The sequence below is a fragment of the Leptidea sinapis genome, chromosome 20, assembly GCF_905404315.1.
Source record: "Leptidea sinapis chromosome 20, ilLepSina1.1, whole genome shotgun sequence".
Lineage (NCBI taxonomy): Eukaryota > Metazoa > Arthropoda > Insecta > Lepidoptera > Pieridae > Leptidea > Leptidea sinapis.
In genome coordinates, this window is record NC_066284.1 from 7,961,083 (window position 1) to 7,972,624 (window position 11,542).

The 11,542-nt window shown below is 33.2% G+C and overlaps 3 protein-coding genes across 4 annotated transcripts in view; 2 read left to right on the plus strand and 1 right to left on the minus strand.

Moving 5' to 3' along the window:
- Positions 1–2,959, minus strand: part of LOC126970135 (vinculin) — a 70,347-nt gene extending 67,388 nt beyond the window's left edge. The window contains exon 1 of the mRNA XM_050815873.1: positions 2,719–2,959. Coding sequence (XP_050671830.1) covers positions 2,719–2,775 — 57 coding nt within the window. The 5' untranslated portion in view covers positions 2,776–2,959. The remainder of the gene's footprint in view (positions 1–2,718) is intronic.
- A 628-nt stretch (positions 2,960–3,587) lies between these two features.
- Positions 3,588–5,015, plus strand: LOC126970196 (uncharacterized). 2 transcript variants are annotated; one of them, XR_007730544.1, is made up of 2 exons: positions 3,588–3,702; positions 4,456–4,605. XR_007730544.1 is itself a non-coding variant. In XM_050815979.1 (2 exons), exons 1-2 carry the CDS (start codon positions 3,991–3,993, stop codon positions 4,935–4,937), a joined length of 636 nt encoding a protein of 211 aa, XP_050671936.1. In that variant the 5' UTR covers positions 3,715–3,990; the 3' UTR covers positions 4,938–5,015. The 2 variants fall into 2 exon arrangements, 1 of the variants encoding a protein (XP_050671936.1); XM_050815979.1 differs by lacking the exon at positions 3,588–3,702 and adding an exon at positions 3,715–4,144 and having other exon boundaries at positions 4,456–5,015.
- A 297-nt stretch (positions 5,016–5,312) lies between these two features.
- LOC126970188 (uncharacterized) lies at positions 5,313–7,832 on the plus strand. Its single transcript, XM_050815970.1, has 2 exons — positions 5,313–5,550; positions 6,812–7,832. Exons 1-2 carry the CDS (start codon positions 5,397–5,399, stop codon positions 7,387–7,389), a joined length of 732 nt encoding a protein of 243 aa, XP_050671927.1. The 5' UTR covers positions 5,313–5,396; the 3' UTR covers positions 7,390–7,832.
- Positions 7,833–11,542: the final 3,710 nt, after the last annotated feature.

An 11,542-nucleotide genomic window follows, 5' to 3' on the forward strand; every position in this document is an offset into this window, starting at 1 on the left:
AATAAAAAAATAAACATGTTAACTACATAACTAATATCTAGAAATAAAGGCTATCTGTATCTTTATGCTGATTTAAAATGTGGAAGAACATCCACCAAAGACAAGCCACGCTCAGGAAGTCATACAAAGGTACTGACTGAACAATCATTCACATTCATCAAATATCAATGAGTGTATAAATTGTTTTTTTTTTTTTTTTTTTTTTTGTTTTGGCTGCAGATATCTGCTGAAAGAGTCATAGTCGAGAGCCCGAAAATGATGTAAAATTACTTTGCATCAAACTCTCCATTTATTTATTTATTATTGATATCTTTTACTAAGATTTGTGATATAATGTCTCTTAAGCCTGGTGAACTTGATGCCACCCTTTCCGCTCAAAGACTTGGCTAGCTTGTTGACATGTGTTGTTAGTTTGTCATGGTATTTCAGGCTAGTTTGGGTTATTTCTTGCCGGACAGTTTTAATGCCGAGGTCTAGGTACATGTATTTGTTACTAATACACTGTGGGATACTGAACATGTTTCTTAATGTTTTGTTCTGAAATCTTTCTAGTATTTCGATATTACTATTACTGGCAGTCCCCCACAGCTTAAGCTAAATTGTTTATAGCTAAAGAAACAAGGATATTGACTGGTAGTGTGCATCACATCTACATGAATGTTTAGGAGTATAAACTTACCGCACACTATTAAGTTCCCAGAATGCTTACAGATACAGAAGCTGAGCATTTCTCGAGCTACTTTGAAACCATTACAATAAGATGCTCGATATGTCTTAGATAAATTAATAACCACAGATGAAACATAAACAAAAACCTAATAATACCATATCATTAGGCATGTTGTTCGGCTTGAAAGGTGAGCTAACTTTTCTGGGGTACTAAAGGTGTGGTAGGTAGTCATGATGGAATATCTCTACTATGGACCTACTGTCAGTGGCTTTTAATATGAAAAAGAAAAGAAAAAACTGTGAAACTAAATTCATGAGACAGAGTAAAGCAAACTAGCAAAAATTAATTTTTTCATCAAAATAATGCCCCGGCTGCTGACTTCAAAATGCTTAAGCATCCTCCACATATACCTCACCAATAGTGATTTCTATCAATTTCCAAGGTTGAAGAATTATTTGACAAGGCAGAGATTACGAGATGATGAAATTTTAGTCATTGTAATACACGAACTATTAAACGTTCAAAATGGAGTGTATTTAAAAAAAAGTAATTTTAATTTTAGAAACTAGGTCCAGATCTTGATTGCAAATTCCAATAATATTTGTCATCAATCAATTTGAAATGAGTTTCGACTCTTCAAGAGGCATCATCAGGAGATGTTGGCTCGACAAATTCTGGCACAAGACATTTACACTCAAGATAAGTCAAAATAATCTGGATTTTATTATGGATTTCCACAAAATAAAGCCTTATTCAATACATTTAAGAAACAAGATATTCAATTGGTAACATCACTAATATCTTAAATTGTGGTTATTTAAACACTAAGGTTTATAATCTTATTTTATTAATAAGAAGATATAAGATTATTAAAAATTGCTTACCGTATGTATTTTATTTAAAAGTATATTTATCTCTTTAATACATTTAATACAACTTTATTATTTAGCTTTGTATGTTTAAACATACAAAGATTTTGATGTTAACATCAGCAGAAGTTTATTGTATGGTGTAGTATTAGATTATAGTAATAGTCAATATAATGATTATCCATTATTATAATAAAAAAAAGTAAACTACATTAGTACCTAATGTAGTTTACTTTTTTTTATTATAATATATTAAATATTTTCACAAACTGTAATACTTATCACATAGAATGAATTAAAATAATTTAATGTTATTTTCAATGTATATTGTGTAAGTATAGTATAGGCCAGTATGAATTTACAAGTTATTATTTACAAGTTTAGTGTGAGCCACGCAAATATTAATCTACCTTCAATATTGAAACAAATTTTAGTTTGTTTATTTTATACCTAAGATTGGTTTATTTAAGTATAATTTAGGTTTTTATTAAATGTAAGCATTCTTCTCCGTTGGAAAGAGTGGTCTTCCCTAACACAGGTTCTGCAAACTTAAAAGGGAAGTCCATCAAATACTATTTACTAAAATGCTAAATAAATTAATTTTTGATTTGATGAATAAGTGGAAATAATGATTCCACTGTTTGGATGTATGAAGCCTTTGAACATATTGTGTCCAGGAATTCTACCGTCCGTCACTTGAAATTGCTGATTACCCTTGACGAACAATGTTTATTACTATTTGACCCAAATGTCTAATGTGTAAATAATATGTAAATGTTAAGGCTATTCTTCACTTCATGTAAATAATACTCGGACATCCTTGATTTTATGACATAATCATGTTATTTATAAAGTAAACTACATTATATTGTATGTATCATTAGAACACAATGTAATTATGAAGTAATTGTATTATTTTATGTGTACTTATGTTATGCAGCTAAGGTTCGTACTTAACACTTAATTGAATTAATTAGATGCATCGAAATGCTAACTGAAAATCAACAATAGCACCCTACGCTCGATTAAATTCTTTTTTTGAGTTAGATACACAAGTAATTAGCATAATTAACGAAACCTTGATGGCTTGGGTATTTTCCTAGAAACATAAAGCAAACAGCTCCGTAATATTAATATTAACAATATTAAGGGACAGTCTAAAAATATTATTTGACTCACCTGTTGAGCAACCGGCTCCAAAATACTTTCAATTATCTTAGTATGAAACACAGGCATGATTATACTCTTCTGATTACATTAGAACACAAATACAAATGATCATAGAAAGACAAACACTGTATAAAATTAGGTAGCACAAATGAAAAAGGAAACTAAACTCCAAAAATAATACAAAACATAAAAGCCAACACAACACAAGTTCCCCCGTATACGATTTTTGACTCACTGGCAAACTTCATTATTAACGATGACTCATTCATGATTCAGGACAGGTTCAGAAGACAGCTAATCCAAGACCAAGAGTCAAGACGTTGCAAAAGTTGCAACATTGACAAATGACAAGTAGGTAAGTTGGCGCTACATTGGAGGCACTTCTGGAGTTCTGATGAATAATTTATCTTAGAGTTTAAAATACATTCTTAGACCAAACTGTTAATGATTATAAATCTCAAAAAAATATGACGAAAGCTATATAACTTCATTATGTAGGAACAAAATAGATGAATACCGATAAATACTTTTATTTGTTTTAATGGTACGTATGTCATATTTTAGATGTTATTATTACTAAGTTATGTTCCATTGATCATTCAGTTCCATTTACTAGTTTAATGTACAAATGCGCCACCTATCGAGATTAGGAGTAAGTAAGTGACTGAGAAGAGTGAAAATTTAGAATTCTTTTAATATAATTAAACTGACATTGTATTGTTTGGCCAAAACAGTTTCTTTTCATTATTGAAGGTAACTTAATATGTTGAATCCCTAAGCTTTTTATATGTGGCAGTACAAGACTCCGTAATAAATTTGAAAAGTACTTCCCTACCAGTACCTACTCTTTGGCTGTCATAAGCCATGGGCTTTGGGCTGCGGCCATTGGCCAATGCTCATTGACTTATTGTCCAATAACGATTACTCATTATAGGCAACGGAACGCGTGCGTGAAGAATACGGGAAGAGCATAAATCATAATAAAAACAATAAGTACGTATTTGGTACTATGAATTCTTACATTTTGTTGTTAGCTAACTACATTTCAAAGAGTTAACATTAGTAGTGTATAGCTAATTCAAGTGCGAGATACCTTCGAGATTACTTTGTTTCTTATTATGTGTAAAAAATAATGATCCGATAAAGTCGTTCTCGTGCCGTAACAAAGTCGTCAGCTTATACAGCTGGGAGAAAATTTTAGATCACAATTCACGTCTAGCTGATAATATACCGTACCATTACGACTTGCTGACGACTGACGACATTATCGCAAAAATAATTATGCCTTTGCCTTTCAATAAAAATTTAGATTTAAAACTTTTGCATTTAGTTAGAGAAAATTCTGTACTCTACGACACAAAGCATAAAAAATATTTGGATTTTGATGCTAGGGAAGTTGTATGGCAGAAAATTGGAGACATTTTGCACCGACCCCGTAAGTACCTATACCTATTGCTTTTCCCTATTTCTAGGGAAATTTCAATTCCAATTGAAATTGTGATTTTGCTGATCGCCCTCTAATTAATAGATTGAAAGAATTATATCTTTGTATGATGTATATATATTTGCCACACAATGCATAGCACAAAACAAATGCTGATATTATTCTTCAATATTGAATTAATCATTTTTAATATGGAAAGATTCTAATAAATTTCATCAAAGTTTTAAAATCACTCAAGAGTAATATAGTAGTAAGAATAAAATATTATATTATTTATTTCTCATACTATTTACCTATTTCAGCCAACCTCTGCAAGTCGCGCTGGATAAATATGAGAGACATGATGCGTAGAAAGATCCGCGAGCGTCATCGTTACCCCAACCAGAGAAGATACAACTATAAATATGAGGAAGAAATGTCCTTCATGCTGCCATTCTTCAAAGACACACCACCTTGTGATTATTCAGACTATCTTGAAGAAGCAAGTACGTGTGAAGTGGAACTACCAGCTGAAGTGTTCGCTTCAAATCCAATGTTTGACAATGAAGCAAGTGAAGCGAAACCATTTACTAAACGAGATGAGCGAAAGGATTACCAAGAATTAAATCCAACCGATCCTTTAGATGGATTTCTGATAACGGTTGGTTCTACCTTACGGAAATTTACGCCATATTATTTGAATCACGCCAAGAGCAAAATATTTCAGATAGTGCAAGAGTATGAGTTGCAGCAAATTGTTAACAAAGATAATCAACCTAGTACAAGCTGTGATACAAATAGGTAGATGATCTGCATTTTATAAGATATGTCTGTTAAGTAGCATTGTACATTTCTTTAAAATAAAGGTTCCTGATTCATAAAATTTGTTTAGATGTTTTTTAAGTTTTATATCATTGTTATGTAAAGTTATACCCCCTTATTCATAATGATACTAAGAAATGATATTCTTTATAGTATGGGCCAATCATGGAATACATAATATGAGGTACCTAAATACGATATGTATAGTAATATGGTGATAATACATCGATTAAATATTATAACCACTACTTGATAGACAAGAATGCGGTAAATATTCTATACAAGGGTGGCAACACGGCCTTGTTAGTCTGAAGTTGCTTAGAGTAACCGATAACGATAATGATTGCCGAGTCACGACCCGACGTCGACAGCCGACTGCCGGGCGCCGCGCCGACACCCGACAGTCGTGCGACGTTGCCGCGGATATCGGTTGCCCGCTGCCATGACATTCTCTACACCTGAGAGATTCGATAAGAAGTTATTGCAACTTGTCAAAGAGAATCCGGTTCTCTACGACCACAATCATGCTAAATATATGGACTTTAACTCAAGGGAAGTCGCCTGGCAAAAGATCGGAGACGAGCTCAAACGACCTGGTATGTTTTACTTTTATTATAAACGATTCCAATGCAGCTATTGTACGTCGGAGCGAATGAGTGTGCCCCTACTTTGTGTTCGGAAGTCGATTCCACTTCTGATCGAGAAATTTTGAAAATATTTTTTAGCTTTTCTTTGTTTAATTTAAGGTTGTCTATTAAGTTATGTGAAAAATTTAATTCAAAACATAACATTGTTATTCCTATTAAAATAACTTATGTTTATAAAATTTTTGTTCACTAAGGTGATGTTTATGAAGTGTGTATGTATAAGTGTAGGCGAGTGAAGGTGTGGGTGATTTAGTGTTTTCGTGTTTCAGTTATACAATTGAATTTTCGTGTGAATTAAATATTGAGATTATATAAGTATGTTATACGTTTTAAAATACCTACTGTTCTGGGCATAATTTGTAGTTAGGTATTTGGAGGACGTGAAACAAGGCAGTGTGACGGTTTCTATATTCCGGTACGCTTAGATATATAGATTCCAATAATAATTCTGAACAGTCTATAAGGTTATTCCATAACATATGGAGTAACAGTAAATCGCTTTTTTCCGCCGTATGAACAGAGGAGAAATGAGAGTAATCCTTGAAGCACAAGAATCTAACAAACTTGTTCTGTATAGACTCAATTTTTTTATATGTACTGCATAGTGAGGCGACCAAACACATGCATAATCAATGATACTCCTTACGTACGTTGAGTACAGAGTTTTCATGCAAGTTATATTTGTATAAGATCTCATGTACGTTTGATAAATCTAAATCGCTTAAGAGCTTCATTAGTTATTGCAATGTGTTCATAGTTAATTTAGAGTCCAGTGTAATACCCAGGTCTCAAACTGACTTTACTTCTTTTATTAAGTCACCTATCTTCTACGTAAATTTATTCGGACATTTTTGCCTCGTGAATATTATTTTTTGGCATTTGTTGCCATTAATACATATGCGATTCTTGGTGTAATATACTGCCAGATTATTGAAATCCTTTTGTATGAGAGAGAGTCTGCAATCAGTGGCATAGTATTTTTTTTTATCATTTGCATACATCAAGAAGCTTGCGTAATTAATTTAAAATGTAAAAACTGTTAGAAATACTTACATCTTATTAATTATAGTCAATTTAAGTGAACTTATATGATAGATTACCTGATTTATAAATTGGTACCTATATTTTTACGATTTTTTTCACTCGATTGTCTTAAACCAATATGTTATAAACCAATAAGATCTTTTTATTCCTTTTTCTTTAATTTCAGCTGCTGATTGTAAAGTGAGATGGGTAAATATAAGGGATGTGTACAGACGTATTTTGAAACAAAAAATTAATAAACGAGGTCAGAAGAAATCATACAAATATGAGAGGGAAATGTCATTTATGCGACCTTATTATAAAGATATCAAAATAGTGATTGAAAAAGCAGAAACAGATGAAGAATGTGATCAAAACGACGAAGCTGACAACGACGATCGGTGCAGTGCTTACTCCGACGAACCTATCTTAAGACCGAAAATTGAGAAAGTATCTAAACGAGAAAGTAAAAGGAAGAAACATATGAAAGAGTTTGTGGATGTGGAGGATACTGTAATGCATTCGTACAACGAGCCGGGCATTCAGACCGAGTTTGATTCATCAGATCCAGTCGACGCTTTTCTTCTGAGCATCGGTGCAACATTGAAGTCGTTCTCACCTTATCATTTGAATGTTGCGAAAAGTAAAATATTCTCAATAGTGCAAGAACATGACTTGCAACAGATAGTACAGAAACAACAAGGCAATGAAATTGGACCTCAAGAAACAAAAATGATATCATCTTCAGAAATATTTATGCAATAAAATTTAAATTAAGCATCTATTATATTTTAAGAAAGGCTTACTTAAACTCTATTTCATCATTAGTATAGAAATTTTTAAGTTGTAATTTAAGTCTTTACTTCACATATTAACTGTATAGTATTGAGAATCAAGAATAAAAAAACTACAATATTATCCCCAAAGATATTCAATACGATAGATTGTATAGATGACTTTATGAAATATCAAATATCATTTAATTACGAGAACAGTTTTTAAGCTTCATCATTACTTGTAAAAGATAGCACTAGCCTAATTAGATTGTTGAGATGTAGAGAGGCTGGAGAGGGACTTTCGATCAAACTTTTTGTTATAATTTATTTATACCACATAACAATTATAAGGGACACAAAATTTTCATTGTACCTAAAATATAGAATAATGTGTGAAATACCTACCTAATAAATAATAGTTTGTTAATAAAAGCGATTATTTTATTATTATTAGAATCGAGTTGTGTTCGAGAATGTAGACTATAGTAATTGCTCCTATACAACATTTGAGAAGTCACGACCGATCAATAAAAACTACAATGACGCGGTCAGATGAAACTGTCGGATCGTGTTATGTTATTCTCGATGTAGGGAATGTAGACCAGTGCCGAAGACTTTGAAAATGATAAAAAGTGAAAAAAAAATAATAGTAGGATAAAACCAAATGGAAATGGAAGAGAATATAACAAAAATGAAAGGATAAATAAATTACGGGCAATCTTAGATCGGGAAGTGGAAAAAGGAGGGGGGGGGGGGGGGGGAAACGGTTTATCTCGATTTCAATTTCGAATTGTTGCCATATTGCCGCTCCTAAATAACATGCATGAATTCTCTATGAAACGCCTTTTGATAGGCTTAAATTTTGCGAACATTAACTATTATAATTTATATTTTTTTACACTATCGGAAAGTGGAGATTTTGACGAACAGAAAATAGAACTTTTTGAAACAGCTCATATTTTGACTGGTGAATTTTCGATTGAAAATAATTGTTCTTTTTCGAAATTTGAGACAAAATAAGGTGAAGAAATAAATATTTCTATTCTAATAAATTACAGTGTATTTGAGACATAAAAAGGTAAATTTTCATAAAATTTCGTAAAAAAAAAATATTTTGGAAAAGATGAAAATAAAAAACCAACAACTTGGTTATTTGAATTTATCACATAAATTTTGAGGTTATGTGAAAAAATTGTAAGAACAATTAATGTTGTAGATCTTTTTATTACCTAACTACATCTTTGCCATTTAACTTATTTCTATAGGACTTGCAGTTTTGCCGGAAATCGAGATAAACCGTTTTTTACCATTAATCACCCCCCTTTTCCACTTCCCGACCTCAGATCGCCCGTAATTTATTTTTCCTTTCATTTTTGTTATATTCTCTTCCATTTCCAATGGCTTTGATCCTACTATTATTTTTTTTATTTAAAAAATTATCGACACTGGTCTAATGGGTCACTTGTTCATCAACAAACTACCAAACTAGTAGGTGTAGGGCTCACCACATGGTAGATAATTAATTCCGTTTCTTACTTATTGAAGTTATTTTGGGTATGTTCTGATATGCACTGCGAGCACTGCACAGTGCTATCACTGTAGAAAAATTCGTTGCGTTATGAACTGCCAGTATACTGCCGCAGTACCCTCGGGAAATATATGACGTCATAAATCGCCGCCATATTCTACTGTGAGCACTGGCGTTTTCGAGGTAAGGTACTCGCAGTACTTTGATCACGTGATCAGTCAAATCCACTCGAGTGCCTAACGTTTTATATACAATACCTACAGTTTAATCCTAAATATTTTTAAATTGACAGTACTCCAACAACAGTTTTTTTTAATGAACTAGAAAACTTTAATACACTAATTTGAATGCTGTGTCAACAAATGCGGCTGACAGTATACGGGATATTCGTTCCGTTTTATATAGTAACCAGTATAACTGGCTATAAAGGAACGGCTTCACAGTATACTAAATTGACGTCATACTGTACAGTGGTCGCAGTGCATATCGGAACATACCCTTTAATTTCAAGCAATTGGGAGAAACACAGACTAAGGTCGACAGTCAAGTGTCGACATAGGTACCTAATAATTTTATGTAGGCACTCCGTACGATTCTGCACTTGCTTCTTAATTGTGATTTTACTATAGTAGATAAATACCTAGTTACTAATAGGTAGGTAGGTATTAATTATTATTATTTTGTTCCTTGTGCCTACCAGTCGTTGGCGAAACCCTTTGCAGTGTGTGCTATCTTTATTACCACCGACACGGAACGCCGGAGGTCGTGGGTTCGAATCCCGCATCGTTCATAAAATTTTGTTTTTCAAATTTTATTTGTGTATTAATCCTAGAAGTGAGGGTTATCACTTTAAAAACATAACATATTGTTTAGATTTACAAGAGCGACATCTCAAGTCAATTTCCTAATATGCAAATATTGGGATTGAGCAGGTTATCAACTGTAAAGTAGATCCTGTAGATGAAGCCACAAAAAGTGAGAGTGGAACAAAGCAAACATAATTTTATAACGAGGCGGTACTCGAACAGTTAGCTCAATTGGTTAGAGCACCGGCACGGAACGCCGGAGGTCGTGGGTTCGAGTCCCGCATCGTTCATAAAATTTTGTTTTTCAAATTTTATTTGTTTATTACCTACTTCAATTCCAAAAGTAGAAAGTCTATATGTTATTTCATTTTCGATCAATGCTTTTAAAATCCATTATATTATACTTTCTACTTACGTTCTTGAGCGACATCTATTTCTAGAATTACTTTGAATATTAAACATTTTTTACTTTCAGTATTAAGATAATAAATTGGCGATATCTTTTATCCTGACTGACAGACAGTTTTTTTATGTTAGACGAAGACAAACAAGCATACGGGTCACCTGGTGGTATGAGATCACCGCATCTATACTCTTTGTAACACCAGAGAAAATACAAGAGAAGGCCACGTCCAGTGAAGTTAAGGCGAGGTTTTCCCAACACTTTAGGAAAATATTGCGGGAACGTTAGATTCGGTAGGTGCGCATGGACACGGGCGTCGGGCATGGCTGAGAACGAACCGAGCGATGCGGGTCAACGACCGCCGACCCAGAATCACCGCGTATTACCGGAATTACTGTGACAATATTTTTTATGCATTTTTGAAGTAAATCGACGTATGAGAGTAATGTTATATTACGCGCAAAATTATGATTTCAACATTATGGATATCGTATCCGAGATTCTCGAAGGTGCAGATAACTAATTTGGGATCATTTTTGAAATCCAAGATGGCCGCCGCGCAAAATTATGATTTCAACAATATGGGTATCGTATCCAAGGTTCTCGAGGGCGCAGAGAACGAATTTGGAATCATTTTTGAAATCCAAGATGGCCGCCGCACAAAATTATGATTTCAGCAATATGGATATCGTGTCCGAGGTTCTCGAGGGTGCAGAGAACGATTGTGTGATCATTTTTGAAATCCAAGATGGCCGCCGCACTTAATTATGATTTCAGCAATATGGATATCGTGTCCGAGGTTCTCGAGGGTGCAGAGAACGATTTTGGGATCATTATTGCAATCTTACGTAATGTGAGCCCGAGAGACACGAACACAGTACCTTCCTTGACAGTGGTCACGGGCGTACTGCTGGCTTGAGCGAGCATGCAACCAAGGCGTCGCGTTTGGTTTATTACGAAAAAAATTAATATAAAATAATTTACAAAGGGTATTGATAAATCCCACAGTGAAAACTTATAAATACTAATAAACTATCGAATAAAATAAGTTTTGTGTTTATAGCTATCATAGTTTTATGATAATATAAACAATTCAAATAAAAAAGACTATTTTTCAAAAAATAAATGTATCGAGATTTTTTTACGAAGCAGCGATAATTTAGATAAAGAAATGAAGATAAACATGTCAAAAAATTGGAACCGTAGTATTTGTAGAAGTATTTTAAGTAGATTTTTAAAAATGTTGCTTTTTAGGACTATAGCGCCTTAATATCTTTTGTAGGTATAAGGGCTCAGGGGTACAGAGACCGATAATCGGACTCTCGGATAATAATTATGATATAAACATACTATACTAGTGGGAGGCTCCTTTGCACAGGAAGCCGGCTAGATTATGGGTACCACA

What these genes read in the sequence shown, in the direction of transcription:
- LOC126970196 (XM_050815979.1), top strand. Translation starts at nt 3,991, where the DNA reads ATGCCTTTGCCTTTCAATAAAAATTTAGATTTAAAACTTTTGCATTTA. An exon ending in AGACATTTTGCACCGACCCC is followed by an intron (nt 4,145 to 4,455) that starts GTAAGTACCTAT and finishes TACCTATTTCAG; the next exon opens with CCAACCTCTGCAAGTCGCGC.
- LOC126970188 (XM_050815970.1), top strand. Translation starts at nt 5,397, where the DNA reads ATGACATTCTCTACACCTGAGAGATTCGATAAGAAGTTATTGCAACTT. An exon ending in AGACGAGCTCAAACGACCTG is followed by an intron (nt 5,551 to 6,811) that starts GTATGTTTTACT and finishes CTTTAATTTCAG; the next exon opens with CTGCTGATTGTAAAGTGAGA.